This window comes from Pseudorasbora parva, chromosome 19 (genome assembly GCF_024679245.1).
Source record: "Pseudorasbora parva isolate DD20220531a chromosome 19, ASM2467924v1, whole genome shotgun sequence".
NCBI lineage: Eukaryota > Metazoa > Chordata > Actinopteri > Cypriniformes > Gobionidae > Pseudorasbora > Pseudorasbora parva.
Window position 1 is genome coordinate 44,276,522 of NC_090190.1, and position 22,500 is coordinate 44,299,021.

Sequence of the window (22,500 nt, forward strand, 5' to 3'; positions counted from 1 at the left end):
CATCAACACAACCTGAGGAAACCATCACCTACAGCGGAGAAACAAACATCAACATCAACACAACCTGAGGAAACCATCACCTACAGCTGAGAAACAAACATCAACATCAACACAACCTGAGGAAACCATCACCTACAGCAGAGAAACAAACATCAACATCAACACAACCTGAGGAAACCATCACCTACAGCTGAGAAACAAACATCAACATCAACACAACCTGAGGAAACCATCACCTACAGCTGAGAAACAAACATCAACATCAACACAACCTGAGGAAACCATCACCTACAGCTGAGAAACAAACATCAACATCAACACAACCTGAGGAAACCATCACCTACAGCGGAGAAACAAACATCAACATCAACACAACCTGAGGAAACCATCACCTACAGCAGAGAAACAAACATCAACATCAACACAACCTGAGGAAACCATCACCTACAGCGGAGAAACAAACATCAACATCAACACAACCTGAGGAAACCATCACCTACAGCGGAGAAACAAACATCAACATCAACACAACCTGAAGAAACCATCGCCTACAGCAGAGAAACAAACATCAACATCAACACAACCTGAGGAAACCATCACCTACAGCAGAGAAACAAACATCAACATCAACACAACCTGAGGAAACCATCACCTACAGCGGAGAAACAAACATCAACATCAACACAACCTGAGGAAACCATCACCTACAGCTGAGAAACAAACATCAACATCAACACAACCTGAGGAAACCATCACCTACAGCGGAGAAACAAACAACAACATCAACACAACCTGAGGAAACCATCACCTACAGCAGAGAAACAAACATCAACACAACCTGAGGAAACCATCACCTACAGCAGAGAAACAAACATCAACATCAACACAACCTGAGGAAACCATCACCTACAGCAGAGAAACAAACATCAACACAACCTGAGGAAACCATCACCTACAGCGGAGAAAAAAACATCAACAACGACAACATCAACACAACCTGAGGAAACCATCACCTACAGCGGAGAAACAAAAATCAACATCAACACAACCTGAGGAAACCATCACCTACAGCGGAGAAACAAACATCAACACAACCTGAGGAAACCATCACCTACAGTGGAGAAACAAACATCAACAACAACATCAACACAACCTGAGGAAACCATCACCTACAGCGGAGAAACAAACATCAACATCAACACAACCTGAGGAAACCATCACCTACAGTGGAGAAACAAACATCAACAACAACACAACCTGAGGAAACCATCATCTACAGCAGAGAAACAAACATCAACAACATCAACACAACCTGAGGAAACCATCACCTACAGCGGAGAAACAAACATCAACAACAACAACATCAACACAACCTGAGGAAACCATCACCTACAGCGGAGAAACAAACATCAACATCAACACAACCTGAGGAAACCATCACCTACAGCGGAGAAACAAACATCAACATCAACACAACCTGAGGAAACCATCACCTACAGCAGAGAAACAAAAATCAACATCAACACAACCTGAGGAAACCATCACCTACAGCAGAGAAACAAACATCAACATCAACACAACCTGAGGAAACCATCACCTACAGCGGAGAAACAAACATCAACATCAACACAACCTGAGGAAACCATCACCTACAGCAGAGAAACAAAAATCAACATCAACACAACCTGAGGAAACCATCACCTACAGCAGAGAAACAAACATCAACATCAACACAACCTGAGGAAACCATCACCTACAGCGGAGAAACAAACATCAACACAACCTGAGGAAACCATCACCTACAGCAGAGAAACAAACATCAACACAACCTGAGGAAACCATCACCTACAGCGGAGAAACAAAAATCAACATCAACACAACCTGAGGAAACCATCACCTACAGCGGAGAAACAAACATCAACACAACCTGAGGAAACCATCACCTACAGCGGAGAAACAAACATCAACATCAACACAACCTGAGGAAACCATCACCTACAGCGGAGAAACAAACATCAACACAACCTGAGGAAACCATCACCTACAGCGGAGAAACAAACATCAACACAACCTGAGGAAACCATCACCTACAGTGGAGAAACAAACATCAACAACATCAACATCCACACAACCTGAGGAAACCATCACCTACAGCAGAGAAACAAAAATCAACAACAACACAACCTGAGGAAACCATCACCTACAGCAGAGAAACAAAAATCAACAACAACACAACCTGAGGAAACCATCACCTACAGCGAAGAAACAAACATCAACATCAACACAACCTGAGGAAACCATCACCTACAGCAGAGAAACAAAAATCAACAACAACACAACCTGAGGAAACCATCACCTACAGCGGAGAAACAAAAATCAACATCAACACAACCTGAGGAAACCATCACCTACAGCGGAGAAACAAACATCAACACAACCTGAGGAAACCATCACCTACAGTGGAGAAACAAACATCAACAACATCAACATCCACACAACCTGAGGAAACCATCGCCTACAGCGGAGAAACAAACATCAACATCAACACAACCTGAGGAAACCATCGCCTACAGCGGAGAAACAAACATCAACACAACCTGAGGAAACCATCACCTACAGCGGAGAAACAAACATCAACACAACCTGAGGAAACCATCACCTACAGTGGAGAAACAAACATCAACAACATCAACATCCACACAACCTGAGGAAACCATCACCTACAGCGGAGAAACAAACATCAACACAACCTGAGGAAACCATCACCTACAGTGGAGAAACAAACATCAACAACATCAACATCCACACAACCTGAGGAAACCATCGCCTACAGCGGAGAAACAAACATCAACATCAACACAACCTGAGGAAACCATCACCTACAGCAGAGAAACAAAAATCAACATCAACACAACCTGAGGAAACCATCACCTACAGCGGAGAAACAAACATCAACACAACCTGAGGAAACCATCACCTACAGCGGAGAAACAAACATCAACACAACCTGAGGAAACCATCACCTACAGTGGAGAAACAAACATCAACAACAACACAACCTGAGGAAACCATCGCCTACAGCGGAGAAACAAACATCAACAACAACACAACCTGAGGAAACCATCACCTACAGTGGAGAAACAAACATCAACATCAACACAACCTGAGGAAACCATCACCTACAGCGGAGAAACAAACATCAACATCAACACAACCTGAGGAAACCATCACCTACAGTGGAGAAACAAACATCAACATCAACACAACCTGAGGAAACCATCACCTACAGCGGAGAAACAAACATCAACATCAACACAACCTGAGGAAACCATCACCTACAGCGGAGAAACAAACATCAACATCAACACAACCTGAGGAAACCATCACCTACAGCGGAGAAACAAACATCAACATCAACACAACCTGAGGAAACCATCACCTACAGCGGAGAAACAAACATCAACACAACCTGAGGAAACCATCACCTACAGCGGAGAAACAAACATCAACAACAACACAACCTGAGGAAACCATCGCCTACAGCAGAGAAACAAACATCAACATCAACACAACCTGAGGAAACCATCACCTACAGCTGAGAAACAAACATCAACATCAACACAACCTGAGGAAACCATCACCTACAGCAGAGAAACAAACATCAACACAACCTGAGGAAACCATCGCCTACAGCGGAGAAACAAACATCAACATCAACACAACCTGAGGAAACCATCACCTACAGCAGAGAAACAAACATCAACATCAACACAACCTGAGGAAACCATCGCCTTCAGCTGAGAAACAAACATCAACACAACCTGAGGAAACCATCACCTACAGCGGAGAAACAAACATCAACACAACCTGAGGAAACCATCACCTACAGCAGAGAAACAAACATCAACATCAACACAACCTGAGGAAACCATCACCTACAGCTGAGAAACAAACATCAACATCAACACAACCTGAGGAAACCATCACCTACAGCTGAGAAACAAACATCAACACAACCTGAGGAAACCATCACCTACAGCGGAGAAACAAACATCAACAACAACACAACCTGAGGAAACCATCACCTACAGCAGAGAAACAAACATCAACATCAACACAACCTGAGGAAACCATCACCTACAGTGGAGAAACAAACATCAACATCAACACAACCTGAGGAAACCATCGCCTACAGCAGAGAAACAAACATCAACATCAACACAACCTGAGGAAACCATCACCTACAGTGGAGAAACAAACATCAACATCAACACAACCTGAGGACACCATCGCCTACAGCGGAGAAACAAACATCAACATCAACACAACCTGAGGAAACCATCACCTACAGCGGAGAAACAAACATCAACATCAACACAACCTGAGGAAACCATCACCTACAGTGGAGAAACAAACATCAACACAACCTGAGGAAACCATCACCTACAGCGGAGAAACAAACATCAACACAACCTGAGGAAACCATCACCTACAGCGGAGAAACAAACATCAACACAACCTGAGGAAACCATCACCTACAGCGGAGAAACAAACATCAACATCAACACAACCTGAGGAAACCATCACCTACAGCGGAGAAACAAACATCAACATCAACACAACCTGAGGAAACCATCACCTACAGCGGAGAAACAAACATCAACACAACCTGAGGAAACCATCACCTACAGCGGAGAAACAAACATCAACATCAACACAACCTGAGGAAACCATCACCTACAGCGGAGAAACAAACATCAACACAACCTGAGGAAACCATCGCCTACAGCGGAGAAACAAACATCAACATCAACACAACCTGAGGAAACCATCACCTACAGCGGAGAAACAAACATCAACATCAATACAACCTGAGGAAACCATCACCTACAGCAGAGAAACAAACATCAACATCAACACAACCTGAGGAAACCATCACCTACAGCAGAGAAACAAACATCAACATCAACACAACCTGAGGAAACCATCACCTACAGCAGAGAAACAAACATCAACACAACCTGAGGAAACCATCACCTACAGTGGAGAAACAAACATCAACATCAACACAACCTGAGGAAACCATCACCTACAGCGGAGAAACAAACATCAACACAACCTGAGGAAACCATCACCTACAGCGGAGAAACAAACATCAACATCAACACAACCTGAGGAAACCATCACCTACAGCGGAGAAACAAACATCAACATCAACACAACCTGAGGAAACCATCATCTACAGCAGAGAAACAAACATCAACATCAACACAACCTGAGGAAACCATCACCTACAGCGGAGAAACAAACATCAACATCAACACAACCTGAGGAAACCATCACCTACAGCAGAGAAACAAACATCAACATCAACACAACCTGAGGAAATCATCACCTACAGCAGAGAAACAAACATCAACATCAACACAACCTGAGGAAACCATCGCCTACAGCAGAGAAACAAACATCAACACAACCTGAGGAAACCATCGCCTACAGCGGAGAAACAAACAACATCAACATCAACACAACCTGAGGAAACCATCGCCTACAGCAGAGAAACAAACATCAACATCAACACAACCTGAGGAAACCATCACCTACAGCAGAGAAACAAACATCAACATCAACACAACCTGAGGAAACCATCGCCTACAGCGGAGAAACAAACATCAACAACATCAACACAACCTGAGGAAACCATCACCTACAGCGGAGAAACAAACATCAACACAACCTGAGGAAACCATCGCCTACAGCAGAGAAACAAACATCAACATCAACACAACCTGAGGAAACCATCGCCTACAGCGGAGAAACAAACACCAACATCAACATCAACACAACCTGAGGAAACCATCGCCTACAGCAGAGAAACAAACATCAACACAACCTGAGGAAACCATCGCCTACAGCAGAGAAACAAACATCAACATCCACACAACCTGAGGAAACCATCGCCTACAGCGGAGAAACAAACATCAACAACATCAACACAACCTGAGGAAACCATCACCTACAGCGGAGAAACAAACATCAACACAACCTGAGGAAACCATCGCCTACAGCAGAGAAACAAACATCAACATCAACACAACCTGAGGAAACCATCACCTACAGCTGAGAAACAAACATCAACATCAACACAACCTGAGGAAACCATCACCTACAGCGGAGAAACAAACAACAACATCAACACAACCTGAGGAAACCATCACCTACAGCAGAGAAACAAACATCAACACAACCTGAGGAAACCATCACCTACAGCAGAGAAACAAACATCAACATCAACACAACCTGAGGAAACCATCACCTACAGCAGAGAAACAAACATCAACACAACCTGAGGAAACCATCACCTACAGCGGAGAAAAAAACATCAACAACGACAACATCAACACAACCTGAGGAAACCATCACCTACAGCGGAGAAACAAAAATCAACATCAACACAACCTGAGGAAACCATCACCTACAGCGGAGAAACAAACATCAACACAACCTGAGGAAACCATCACCTACAGTGGAGAAACAAACATCAACAACAACATCAACACAACCTGAGGAAACCATCACCTACAGCGGAGAAACAAACATCAACAACAACATCAACACAACCTGAGGAAACCATCACCTACAGCTGAGAAACAAACATCAACATCAACACAACCTGAGGAAACCATCGCCTACAGCAGAGAAACAAACATCAACATCAACACAACCTGAGGAAACCATCACCTACAGCTGAGAAACAAACATCAACATCAACACAACCTGAGGAAACCATCACCTACAGCGGAGAAACAAACAACAACATCAACACAACCTGAGGAAACCATCACCTACAGCAGAGAAACAAACATCAACACAACCTGAGGAAACCATCACCTACAGCGGAGAAACAAACATCAACACAACCTGAGGAAACCATCGCCTACAGCGGAGAAACAAACATCAACACAACCTGAGGAAACCATCACCTACAGCGGAGAAACAAACAACAACATCAACACAACCTGAGGAAACCATCACCTACAGCAGAGAAACAAACATCAACACAACCTGAGGAAACCATCACCTACAGCAGAGAAACAAACATCAACACAACCTGAGGAAACCATCACCTACAGCAGAGAAACAAACATCAACATCAACACAACCTGAGGAAACCATCACCTACAGCAGAGAAACAAACATCAACACAACCTGAGGAAACCATCACCTACAGCGGAGAAAAAAACATCAACAACGACAACATCAACACAACCTGAGGAAACCATCACCTACAGCGGAGAAACAAAAATCAACATCAACACAACCTGAGGAAACCATCACCTACAGCGGAGAAACAAACATCAACACAACCTGAGGAAACCATCACCTACAGTGGAGAAACAAACATCAACAACAACATCAACACAACCTGAGGAAACCATCACCTACAGCAGAGAAACAAACATCAACATCAACACAACCTGAGGAAACCATCACCTACAGCGGAGAAACAAACATCAACACAACCTGAGGAAACCATCACCTACAGCAGAGAAACAAACATCAACACAACCTGAGGAAACCATCACCTACAGCGGAGAAACAAAAATCAACATCAACACAACCTGAGGAAACCATCACCTACAGCGGAGAAACAAACATCAACACAACCTGAGGAAACCATCACCTACAGTGGAGAAACAAACATCAACAACATCAACATCCACACAACCTGAGGAAACCATCACCTACAGCAGAGAAACAAAAATCAACAACAACACAACCTGAGGAAACCATCACCTACAGCGGAGAAACAAACATCAACATCAACACAACCTGAGGAAACCATCACCTACAGCAGAGAAACAAAACATCAACAACAACACAACCTGAGGAAACCATCACCTACAGCGGAGAAACAAAAATCAACATCAACACAACCTGAGGAAACCATCACCTACAGCGGAGAAACAAACATCAACACAACCTGAGGAAACCATCACCTACAGTGGAGAAACAAACATCAACAACATCAACATCCACACAACCTGAGGAAACCATCACCTACAGCAGAGAAACAAAAATCAACATCAACACAACCTGAGGAAACCATCACCTACAGCGGAGAAACAAACATCAACACAACCTGAGGAAACCATCACCTACAGCGGAGAAACAAACATCAACACAACCTGAGGAAACCATCACCTACAGTGGAGAAACAAACATCAACAACAACACAACCTGAGGAAACCATCACCTACAGCAGAGAAACAAACATCAACAACAACACAACCTGAGGAAACCATCACCTACAGTGGAGAAACAAACATCAACATCAACACAACCTGAGGAAACCATCACCTACAGCGGAGAAACAAACATCAACATCAACACAACCTGAGGAAACCATCACCTACAGTGGAGAAACAAACATCAACATCAACACAACCTGAGGAAACCATCACCTACAGCGGAGAAACAAACATCAACATCAACACAACCTGAGGAAACCATCACCTACAGCGGAGAAACAAACATCAACATCAACACAACCTGAGGAAACCATCACCTACAGCGGAGAAACAAACATCAACATCAACACAACCTGAGGAAACCATCACCTACAGCGGAGAAACAAACATCAACACAACCTGAGGAAACCATCACCTACAGCGGAGAAACAAACATCAACACAACCTGAGGAAACCATCACCTACAGCGGAGAAACAAACATCAACAACAACACAACCTGAGGAAACCATCGCCTACAGCAGAGAAACAAACATCAACATCAACACAACCTGAGGAAACCATCACCTACAGCTGAGAAACAAACATCAACATCAACACAACCTGAGGAAACCATCACCTACAGCTGAGAAACAAACATCAACACAACCTGAGGAAACCATCACCTACAGCAGAGAAACAAACATCAACATCAACACAACCTGAGGAAACCATCACCTACAGCTGAGAAACAAACATCAACATCAACACAACCTGAGGAAACCATCACCTACAGCTGAGAAACAAACATCAACACAACCTGAGGAAACCATCACCTACAGCGGAGAAACAAACATCAACAACGACACAACCTGAGGAAACCATCACCTACAGCAGAGAAACAAACATCAACATCAACACAACCTGAGGAAACCATCACCTACAGTGGAGAAACAAACATCAACATCAACACAACCTGAGGAAACCATCGCCTACAGCGGAGAAACAAACATCAACACAACCTGAGGAAACCATCACCTACAGCGGAGAAACAAACATCAACACAACCTGAGGAAACCATCACCTACAGTGGAGAAACAAACATCAACACAACCTGAGGAAACCATCACCTACAGCGGAGAAACGAACATCAACACAACCTGAGGAAACCATCACCTACAGCGGAGAAACAAACATCAACACAACCTGAGGAAACCATCACCTACAGCGGAGAAACAAACATCAACATCAACACAACCTGAGGAAACCATCACCTACAGCGGAGAAACAAACATCAACATCAACACAACCTGAGGAAACCATCACCTACAGCGGAGAAACAAACATCAACACAACCTGAGGAAACCATCACCTACAGCGGAGAAACAAACATCAACATCAACACAACCTGAGGAAACCATCACCTACAGCGGAGAAACAAACATCAACACAACCTGAGGAAACCATCGCCTACAGCGGAGAAACAAACATCAACATCAACACAACCTGAGGAAACCATCACCTACAGCGGAGAAACAAACATCAACATCAATACAACCTGAGGAAACCATCACCTACAGCAGAGAAACAAACATCAACATCAACACAACCTGAGGAAACCATCACCTACAGCAGAGAAACAAACATCAACATCAACACAACCTGAGGAAACCATCACCTACAGCAGAGAAACAAACATCAACACAACCTGAGGAAACCATCACCTACAGTGGAGAAACAAACATCAACATCAACACAACCTGAGGAAACCATCACCTACAGCGGAGAAACAAACATCAACATCAACACAACCTGAGGAAACCATCACCTACAGCGGAGAAACAAACATCAACATCAACACAACCTGAGGAAACCATCACCTACAGCAGAGAAACAAACATCAACATCAACACAACCTGAGGAAACCATCACCTACAGCGGAGAAACAAACATCAACATCAACACAACCTGAGGAAACCATCACCTACAGCGGAGAAACAAACATCAACATCAACACAACCTGAGGAAACCATCATCTACAGCAGAGAAACAAACATCAACATCAACACAACCTGAGGAAACCATCACCTACAGCGGAGAAACAAACATCAACATCAACACAACCTGAGGAAACCATCACCTACAGCAGAGAAACAAACATCAACATCAACACAACCTGAGGAAATCATCGCCTACAGCAGAGAAACAAACATCAACACAACCTGAGGAAACCATCGCCTACAGCGGAGAAACAAACAACATCAACATCAACACAACCTGAGGAAACCATCGCCTACAGCAGAGAAACAAACATCAACATCAACACAACCTGAGGAAACCATCACCTACAGCAGAGAAACAAACATCAACACAACCTGAGGAAACCATCACCTACAGCGGAGAAACAAACATCAACATCAACACAACCTGAGGAAACCATCGCCTACAGCGGAGAAACAAACATCAACAACATCAACACAACCTGAGGAAACCATCACCTACAGCGGAGAAACAAACATCAACACAACCTGAGGAAACCATCGCCTACAGCAGAGAAACAAACATCAACATCAACACAACCTGAGGAAACCATCGCCTACAGCGGAGAAACAAACACCAACATCAACATTAACACAACCTGAGGAAACCATCGCCTACAGCAGAGAAACAAACATCAACATCCACACAACCTGAGGAAACCATCGCCTACAGCGGAGAAACAAACATCAACAACATCAACACAACCTGAGGAAACCATCACCTACAGCGGAGAAACAAACATCAACACAACCTGAGGAAACCATCGCCTACAGCAGAGAAACAAACATCAACATCCACACAACCTGAGGAAACCATCGCCTACAGCGGAGAAACAAACATCAACATCCACACAACCTGAGGAAACCATCACCTACAGCGGAGAAACAAACATCAACAACATCAACACAACCTGAGGAAACCATCACCTACAGCGGAGAAACAAACATCAACAACATCAACACAACCTGAGGAAACCATCACCTACAGCAGAGAAACAAACATCAACATCAACACAACCTGAGGAAACCATCACCTACAGCGGAGAAACAAACATCAACAACATCAACACAACCTGAGGAAACCATCACCTACAGCAGAGAAACAAACATCAACACAACCTGAGGAAACCATCACCTACAGCGGAGAAACAAACATCAACATCCACACAACCTGAGGAAACCATCACCTACAGCGGAGAAACAAACATCAACAACATCAACACAACCTGAGGAAACCATCACCTACAGCAGAGAAACAAACATCAACACAACCTGAGGAAACCATCACCTACAGCGGAGAAACAAACATCAACACAACCTGAGGAAACCATCGCCTACAGCAGAGAAACAAACATCAACATCCACACAACCTGAGGAAACCATCGCCTACAGCGGAGAAACAAACATCAACATCCACACAACCTGAGGAAACCATCACCTACAGCGGAGAAACAAACATCAACAACATCAACACAACCTGAGGAAACCATCGCCTACAGCAGAGAAACAAACATCAACATCAACACAACCTGAGGAAACCATCGCCTACAGCAGAGAAACAAACATCAACATCAACACAACCTGAGGAAACCATCACCTACAGCGGAGAAACAAACATCAACATCAACACAACCTGAGGAAACCATCACCTACAGCAGAGAAACAAACATCAACATCAACACAACCTGAGGAAACCATCACCTACAGCGGAGAAACAAACATCAACATCAACACAACCTGAGGAAACCATCGCCTACAGCGGAGAAACAAACATCAACATCCACACAACCTGAGGAAACCATCACCTACAGCGGAGAAACAAACATCAACAACATCAACACAACCTGAGGAAACCATCACCTACAGCAGAGAAACAAACATCAACAACATCAACACAACCTGAGGAAACCATCACCTACAGCGGAGAAACAAACATCAACATCAACACAACCTGAGGAAACCATCACCTACAGCGGAGAAACAAACATCAACATCAACACAACCTGAGGAAACCATCATCTACAGCAGAAAAACAAACATCAACATCAACACAACCTGAGGAAACCATCACCTACAGCAGAGAAACAAACATCAACATCAACACAACCTGAGGAAACCATCACCTACAGCAGAGAAACAAACATCAACATCAACACAACCTGAGGAAACCATCACCTACAGCGGAGAAACAAACATCAACATCAACACAACCTGAGGAAACCATCACCTACAGCTGAGAAACAAACATCAACATCAACACAACCTGAGGAAACCATCACCTACAGCGGAGAAACAAACAACAACATCAACACAACCTGAGGAAACCATCACCTACAGCTGAGAAACAAACATCAACATCAACACAACCTGAGGAAACCATCACCTACAGCAGAGAAACAAACATCAACACAACCTGAGGAAACCATCACCTACAGCAGAGAAACAAAACATCAACAACAACACAACCTGAGGAAACCATCACCTACAGCGGAGAAACAAACATCAACATCAACACAACCTGAGGAAACCATCACCTACAGCGGAGAAACAAACATCAACATCAACACAACCTGAGGAAACCATCACCTACAGCAGAGAAACAAACATCAACATCAACACAACCTGAGGAAACCATCACCTACAGCGGAGAAACAAACATCAACATCAACACAACCTGAGGAAACCATCACCTACAGCAGAGAAACAAACATCAACATCAACACAACCTGAGGAAACCATCACCTACAGCGGAGAAACAAACATCAACATCAACACAACCTGAGGAAACCATCACCTACAGCGGAGAAACAAACAACAACATCAACACAACCTGAGGAAACCATCACCTACAGCGGAGAAACAAACATCAACATCAACACAACCTGAGGAAACCATCACCTACAGCAGAGAAACAAACATCAACATCAACACAACCTGAGGAAACCATCACCTACAGCGGAGAAACAAACATCAACATCAACACAACCTGAGGAAACCATCACCTACAGCAGAGAAACAAACATCAACATCAACACAACCTGAGGAAACCATCACCTACAGCGGAGAAACAAACATCAACATCAACACAACCTGAGGAAACCATCACCTACAGCTGAGAAACAAACATCAACATCAACACAACCTGAGGAAACCATCACCTACAGCAGAGAAACAAACACAACTTGAGGAACCGAGAGCCATCACAGCTGCTCCACAGAGAACATTCCCGCGGTGAGGATAAACACAAGAGCTGGACTCCACGGCAGATGAAAGAGGCCAAACACACATTCCCAAACATCACACAAGACAAAACACTTTCAGAGCCAAAGGCTTCTTGAGGAGACGTGGAGTTTCAGCTCTGGCTGATATCAAAGCACGGGAGGTTTAACATGACAGATCAAATCACAACACGTGCCGACTCAAGGACAGCAGTACAGTCAGCAATCAAGAGGAAATGGCTGGCGCACACACACACACACACACACACACACACACACACACACACTCGTACGAGATGACAGAATGTGAGATTTGGACACTCACCACCTGTTCTGCGCGGTCTCCTCGCGTGCTGATGTACGACACGCGGTACTGACGAACGTTTGGGCCCAGAGCATCCCATGACACACGCATGCTGAAGGTCGTCACTTCACTGAGCTGCAGATTCCTGATGGCCAGCCGCTGCACTGCACACATACACACACACATATGATCACGCACATGAACACACGCACACACATATGATAACACACACATGCACATATCACACACATATGAACACGCACATGAACACACACACACACACACACACACACACGCACATACGAAAGCGCACATATCACACACATATGAACACGCACATGAACACACACACATGAACACACACACACACATGCACATACGAAAACGCACATATCACACACATATGAAAACGCACATGAACACACACACATGAATACACACACACATATGATCACGCACATATATGATTACACACATATGAACATGCACATGAACACACGCACACACATATGATCACATACACACATAAGAACACACACATGAAAACACACATGCACATATGAACACACACATATGAACACGCGCATGAACACACGCACATACGAAGGCACACATGAACACACACACATATGAACACGCACATGAACACACACACATGCATATACAAACACGCACATACGAAGGCACACATGAACACACACACATATGAACACGCATATGAACACGCACACATGCACATACAAACACGCTTCAGAACTGCCTTAATTCTCTGTGGCATTGATCATCAAGCTGCTGAAAGCATTCTTTAGAAATGTCGGCCCATATTGATAGGAGAGCATCTTGCAGTTGATGGAGATTTGTGGGATGCACATCCAGGGCACGAAGCTCCCGTTCCACCACATCCCAAAGATGCTCTATTGTGTTGAGATCTGGGGACTGTGGCGGCCATTTTAGTTCAGTCAACTCATTGTCATGTTCAAGAAACCAATCTGAAATGATTCGAGCTTTTTGACATGGTGCATTATCCTGCTGGAAGCAGCCATCAGAGGATGGGCACATGGTGGTCATAAAGGGATGGACATGGTCAGAAACAATGCTCAGGTAGGCCGTGGCATTTAAACGATGCCCAATTGGCACTAAGGGGCCTAAAGTGTCTCAAGAAAACATCCCCCACACCATTACACCACCACCACCAGCCTGCACAGTGGGAACAAGGCATGATGGATCCATGTTCTCATTCTGTTTACGCCAAATTCTGACTCTACCATCTGAATGCCTCAACAGAAATCGAGACTCATCAGACCAGGCAACATTTCTCCAGTCTTCAACTGGCCAATTTTGGTGAGCTCGTGCAGATTGTCGCCTCTTTTTCCTATTTGTAGTGGAGATGAGTGGTCCCCGGTGGGGTCTTCTGCTGGTGTAGCCCATCCGCCTCAAGGTTGTGTGTGTTGTGGCTTCACAAATGCTTTGCTGCATACCTCGGTTGTAACGAGTGGTTATTTCAGTCAAAGTTGCTCTTCTATCAGCTTGAATCAGTCGGCCCATTCTCCTCTGACCTCGAGCATCAACAAGGCATTTTCTCCCACAGGACTGCTGCAGACTGGATGCTCTTCCCTTTTCACACCATTCTTTGTAAACCCTAGAAATGGTTGTGTGTGTAAATCCCAGTAACTGAGCAGATTGTGAAATACTCAGACCGGCCCGTCTGGCACCAACTAGTGATTTTACATTTCGTATCACGCATGCAAGACAATTTTTTGTGAAGTTCCGTATCGGGGTGTGTGTTGGTTTCCCAGAGTCACGTGATCGATGACAAATGAAGCCGCACTTTCTGTCCAATCACGTGCGCGTTTCACTTTACGCCTCTGAAGGGTCGAACTCCAGATGGAGTCCCTGTTGGCTCAGTCGGTCTGGTTGATGGTTTGTGAGGAGAGAGCTGTACTTATAAAGTTAATCAATACATTACATTTAGAAAACCAAAATGTATTTGTTACTATTTATTCTTTTTAGATGTGGTTGTGTCTTGTTTTGGTGAAATATTTGCACTTTGTTTAGGTAATTTGGTGTTAGGGGATAGAGTGTTGGTGTTTGTATTTAGAGTAATGAAAAGAGTAATGGCCTTTCACTATCTGGGAATATTTGAGTTTATAGCTTCCAATGTGTGTATGCTTTAAACAATAAATAAATGGGGAACTGCTGTCTATGAGGGGAAATAGACTCAGCCCAACACTGTGAGACAGCTTTTATGTGTTAATACAAATAATTAAAAACTTTATCAGTTTTCTGTCATTCACTGTACACAGACATTATCAATGCCAAATGTCATAAGCACATTTAATGATCATATCACATTCATTATTCACTGTGTGTGTGTGTGTGTGTGTGTGTGTGTGTGTGTGCGTGCGTGCGTGCGTGCGTGCGTGTGTGTGTGTGGAGAGAGTATGCCTACATTAATCTTCTTGAATCATATAAGCTCATATTATATTTTATTGTCACACTTTCATTGCTAAATTAATTGATTTAATAGACAAATTAAACAAAAACATGAGAGGCTTTTATTAGTACACATTGAGACGATGGAGTGTGTTGTGATTGCTTTATCTGACCGAGCGTCTTTCACAGGCTTCTGGCTGTTTTATTTTACATAGGCACCAGATGGCGCTGTTCTCGACACAGTCAGGGTAAAGCCTCACTGCTTCCTGAGGCTTCATTTCCACATCCCCACCGACAACCATACCATGCTCAAACACACACACATGCACATGAACATATGCACATACAAAAACACACATATGAACACACATGCACATATGTACATACAAACACGCACATGAATATGCACACACACACACACACACAAACACGCACGTATGCACACAAACACACACATGAATATGCACTCATACACACACACACACACACACACACACACACACACACACACACACACACACACACACACACACACACATACACACAAACACACACGTATGCACACAAACACACACATGAATATGCACTCATACACATGCACATGAACACATGGACATACACACACACACACACACACACACACACACACACACACACACACACACAAACACGCACGTATGCACACAAACACACACATGAATATGCACTCATACACATGCACATGAACACATGGACATACACACACACACACTCAGACGAGCGTGCTTCATGTGTGAGCTCATGCGGTGTGTGTTCAGGGCTTTCCTGCGCTGAAGTGTGTGATAATTGCAATGTTTGCCCAGTGACGGTGACGTCGACTCAGCTCTGGAGGTTCACTAAGGTCCAGAGGAGCAGAAGGGTGAGGACAATATGGGAAATGAAACATGCTATAAAGACATTATGAACTATGCCATCAACCATCTTCACATGTGGATGAAAATGTGTGTGTGTGTGTGTGTGTGTGTGTGTGTGTGTGTGTGTGTGTGTGTGTGTGTGTGTCTGGGCTGGTAATCCCCACGTTATGGGGACATTGCAATATCCAAAATCCTTGTGGAGACATTTTTAGGTCCCCATGAGGAAAACATCTTATAAATCACACAGGAGGAGTTTTTTTGAGAAAGTAAAAATGCAGAATGTTTCCTGTGTGTGTGTGTGTGTGTGTGTGTGTGTGTGTGTGTGTGTGTGTGTGTTTGTGTGTGTGTGTGTGTGTGTGTGTGTGTGTGTGTGTGTGTGTGTGTGTGTGTGTGTGTGTGTGTGTGTGATGGGTAGGTTTAGGGGCAGGGGCAGTGTAAGGGGATAGAAAATACGGTTTGTACGGTATAAAATCCATTACGCCTATGGATAGTCCCCATAAAACATGGAAACACTATATGTGTGTATGTGTGTGTGTGTGTGTGTGTGAGTTTCGCAGGAAAACCCCTGATGTGGGAAACGCATGAGAGATATTACCGGCTGTAGTCGTTCTGACGGTCGTCGTAGCAACTGTTGTTGTTCTGGCAACTTTAAAAACAATAAGAGATAAAAACACACATTATACAGTCAGGTCCGATCTCAAACAGGTGTGTATTATTCTCAGGTGCGATCTCACACAGGTGTGTATTATTCTCAGGTGCGATCTCACACAGGTGTGTATTATTCTCAGGTGCGATCTCACACAGGTGTGTATTATTCTCAGGTGCGATCTCACACAGGTGTGTATTATTCTCAGGTGCGATCTCACACAGGTGTGTATTATTCTCAGGTGCGATCTCACACAGGTGTGTATTATTCTCAGGTGCGATCTCACACAGGTGTGTATTATTCTCAGGTGCGATCTCACACAGGTGTGTATTATTCTCAGGTGCGGTCAGACCTGTAGTTTCACTGATCTCCACTGCATCGCTCTCAGCTTCATCTCTGTAGATCGCAGACAGAGAGACCTCATACTCCGTCAGCGGCTTCAGGCCCGAGATGAGGAACTGGCTGGAGTTATCATTGATCAGAACCTGCACACACACACACACACACACACACACACACACACACACACACACACACACACACACACACACACACACACAGAGAGAGAGAGAGAGAGAGAGAGAGAGAGAGTCAGAGTCTACAGACTATAAAGCTGATCATCTTCACACACAGTTTAAGATATTTTATATTTAGTCCGAGAGCGTATGCAAGCCTCCAATAAAGATTGGAACGGTTATGAATCAGCGAATTGATTCATGATTCGGATCGCCAATGTCCAGTGATTTCAGGAGTTTGACACGCGATCCGAATCATGAATCAATTCGCTGAATCATAACCGTTCCAATCTTTATTTGAGGCTTGCATACGCTCTCGGACTAAATATAAAATATCTTAAACTGTGTGTGAAGATGAGCAGAGGTCTAACGGGTGTGGAGCGACATTAGGGGGAGGAGCTAATGACAGAAGCTTCATTTTTGGCTGAACTAACCCTTTAATAATAAATCAAAAAAGGGGACGCAGGACTGTATAGCCAATGATAAGGACGAACAAATAGAGTCAAGAATGTTATGGGACACTGTCAAAGCAATGATAACTAGAAAAACAACAGCATCCAGATAAGAGGGATTTAAACTGGCTGGAACTATAAAAGGAATTAGAAAACAATGATCAGATATGGCAAATAAGGAGAACCTGAGATTCACAAAACTAATCTTTATGAATCAGGCCCCAAAGCTCCTGAAATATTGGCAAAAAGATTACGATCTCAGCAACTCAATTAACAAACTCAGAGACCCAGATAGAAAGAACATAAAATATGAACCTGAGGAAATCAAACATATTTTACCGCTATTATAAATCTCTGTATAATCATTCAGAACAAGTAGATAGAAAAGAAACTGAAGATTATTTAGCTGAATTAGAGCTCCCCTACATTTCAAATAAATCATTAAATGCACCCATTTAAAAGAGCTTGATAAGGCCAACAGCAGACTGACAAGCCCAGGACACGACGGCTATCCTAACGATAGAAAGTTATCGTTATCGAAAGTTCCTGGTAGAAAGTTTTCCAGGTCAATCATACGGTCTCTGTGCTGTCAATCATACGGTCTCTGTGCTGTCAATCATAGAGTCTCTGTGCTGTCAATCATACGGTCTCTGTGCTGTCAATCATAGAGTCTCTGTGCTGTCAATCATACGGTCTCTGTGCTGTCAATCATACAGTCACTGTGCTGTCAATCATAGAGTCTCTGTGCTGTCAATCATACAGTCGATGTGCTGTCAATCATACAGTCGCTGTGCTGTCAATCATACGGTCGCTGTGCTGTCAATCATACGGTCTCTGTGCTGTCAATCATACGGTCTCTGTGCTGTCAATCATACGGTCTCTGTGCTGTCAATCATAGGGTCTCTGTGCTGTCAATCATACGGTCTCTGTGCTGTCAATCATTCAGTCGCTGTGCTGTCAATCATACGGTCTCTGTGCTGTCAATCATACAGTCTCTGTGCTGTCAATAATACAGTCCCTGTGCTGTCAATAATACGGTCTCTGTGCTGTCAATCATACAGTCGCTGTGCTGTCAATCATACGGTCTCTGTGCTGTCAATCATACGGTCTCTGTGCTGTCAATCATACGGCCTCTGTGCTGTCAATCATTCAGTCGCTGTGCTGTCAATCATACGGTCTCTGTGCTGTCAATCATACGGTCTCTGTGCTGTCAATCATAGGGTCTCTGTGCTGTCAATCATACAGTCGCTGTGCTGTCAATCATACGGTCTCTGTGCTGTCAATCATACGGTCTCTGTGCTGTCAATCATACAGTCTCTGTGCTGTCAATCATACAGTCGCTGTGCTGTCAATCATACGGTCTCTGTGCTGTCAATCATACGGTCTCTGTGCTGTCAATCATAGGGTCTCTGTGCTGTCAATCATACGGTCTCTGTGCTGTCAATCATACGGTCTCTGTGCTGTCAATCATACGGTCTCTGTGCTGTCAATCATACGGTCTCTGTGCTGTCAATCATACGGTCTCTGTGCTGTCAATCATACGGTCTCTGTGCTGTCAATCATACAGTCTCTGTGCTGTCAATCATATAGTCTCTGTGCTGTCAATCATAGAGTCGCTGTGCTGTCAATCATACGGTCTCTGTGCTGTCAATCATACGGTCTCTGTGCTGTCAATCATACGGTCTGTGTGCTGTCAATCATACAGTCGCTGTGCTGTCAATCATACGGTCTCTGTGCTGTCAATCATACGGTCTGTGTGCTGTCAATCACAGAGTCTCTGTGCTGTCAATCATACGGTCGCTGTGCTGTCAATCATACGGTCTCTGTGCTGTCAATCATACAGTCGCTGTGCTGTCAATCATACAGTCGCTGTGCTGTCAATAATACAGTCCCCGTGCTGTCAATAATACGGTCTCTGTGCTGTCAATCATACAGTCGCTGTGCTGTCAATCATACGGTCTCTGTGCTGTCAATCATACGGTCTCTGTGCTGTCAATCATACGGTCTCTGTGCTGTCAATCATTCAGTCGCTGTGCTGTCAATCATACGGTCTCTGTGCTGTCAATCATACGGTCTCTGTGCTGTCAATCATAGGGTCTCTGTGCTGTCAATCATACAGTCGCTGTGCTGTCAATCATACGGTCTCTGTGCTGTCAATCATACGGTCTCTGTGCTGTCAATCATACAGTCTCTGTGCTGTCAATCATACAGTCGCTGTGCTGTCAATCATACGGTCTCTGTGCTGTCAATCATACGGTCTCTGTGCTGTCAATCATAGGGTCTCTGTGCTGTCAATCATACAGTCTCTGTGCTGTCAATCATACGGTCTCTGTGCTGTCAATCATACGGTCTCTGTGCTGTCAATCATACGGTCTCTGTGCTGTCAATCATACGGTCTCTGTGCTGTCAATCATACGGTCTCTGTGCTGTCAATCATACAGTCTCTGTGCTGTCAATCATATAGTCTCTGTGCTGTCAATCATACGGTCTCTGTGCTGTCAATCATACGGTCTCTGTGCTGTCAATCATACAGTGTCTGTGCTGTCAATCATACGGTCTCTGTGCTGTCAATCATACAGTGACTGTGCTGTCAATCATACGGTCTCTGTGCTGTCAATCATACGGTCTCTGTGCTGTCAATCATACGGTCGCTGTGCTGTCAATCATACGGTGTCTGTGCTGTCAATCATACGGTGTCTGTGCTGTCAAACATACGGTCTCTGTGCTGTCAAACATACGGTCTCTGTGCTGTCAATCATACGGTATCTGTGCTGCTAATCATAAAGTCTCTGTGCTGTCAATCATAAAGTCTCTGTGCTGTCAATCATACAGTCTCTGTGCTGTCAGTCATACGGTCTCTGTGCTGTCAATCATACAGTCGCTGTGCTGTCAATCATACAGTCTCTGTGCTGTCAATCATACAGTCTCTGTGCTGTCAATCATACGGTCTCTGTGCTGTCAATCATACAGTCGCTGTGCTGTCAATCGTACAGTCGCTGTGGTGTCAATCATACAGTCGCTGTGCTGTCAATCATACAGTCTCTTTTCTGTCAATCATAGAGTCTCTGTGCTGTCAATCATACGGTCTCTGTGCTGTCAATCATACAGTCTCTGTGCTGTCAATCATATAGTCTCTGTGCTGTCAATCATAGAGTCGCTGTGCTGTCAATCATACGGTCTCTGTGCTGTCAATCATACGGTCTCTGTGCTGTCAATCATACGGTCTGTGTGCTGTCAATCATACAGTCGCTGTGCTGTCAATCATACGGTCTCTGTGCTGTCAATCATACGGTCTGTGTGCTGTCAATCACAGAGTCTCTGTGCTGTCAATCATACGGTCGCTGTGCTGTCAATCATACGGTCTCTGTGCTGTCAATCATACAGTCGCTGTGCTGTCAATCATACAGTCGCTGTGCTGTCAATAATACAGTCCCCGTGCTGTCAATAATACGGTCTCTGTGCTGTCAATCATACAGTCGCTGTGCTGTCAATCATACGGTCTCTGTGCTGTCAATCATACGGTCTCTGTGCTGTCAATCATACGGTCTCTGTGCTGTCAATCATTCAGTCGCTGTGCTGTCAATCATACGGTCTCTGTGCTGTCAATCATACGGTCTCTGTGCTGTCAATCATAGGGTCTCTGTGCTGTCAATCATACAGTCGCTGTGCTGTCAATCATACGGTCTCTGTGCTGTCAATCATACGGTCTCTGTGCTGTCAATCATACAGTCTCTGTGCTGTCAATCATACAGTCGCTGTGCTGTCAATCAT

At 44.2% G+C, this 22,500-nt stretch overlaps 1 protein-coding gene across 3 annotated transcripts in view; it reads right to left on the reverse strand.

Moving 5' to 3' along the window:
* Positions 1–22,500, reverse strand: part of LOC137047762 (collagen alpha-1(XIV) chain-like) — a 97,443-nt gene that overhangs the window by 30,496 nt on the left and 44,447 nt on the right. For all 3 annotated transcript variants that reach the window (XM_067425620.1, XM_067425621.1, XM_067425619.1), the window contains exons 17-19: positions 18,115–18,247; positions 17,712–17,762; positions 13,812–13,954 (exon numbers count right to left, since the gene is read on the reverse strand). In XM_067425620.1, the coding sequence (XP_067281721.1) occupies positions 13,812–13,954; positions 17,712–17,762; positions 18,115–18,247 (327 nt within the window). The remainder of the gene's footprint in view (positions 1–13,811; positions 13,955–17,711; positions 17,763–18,114; positions 18,248–22,500) is intronic.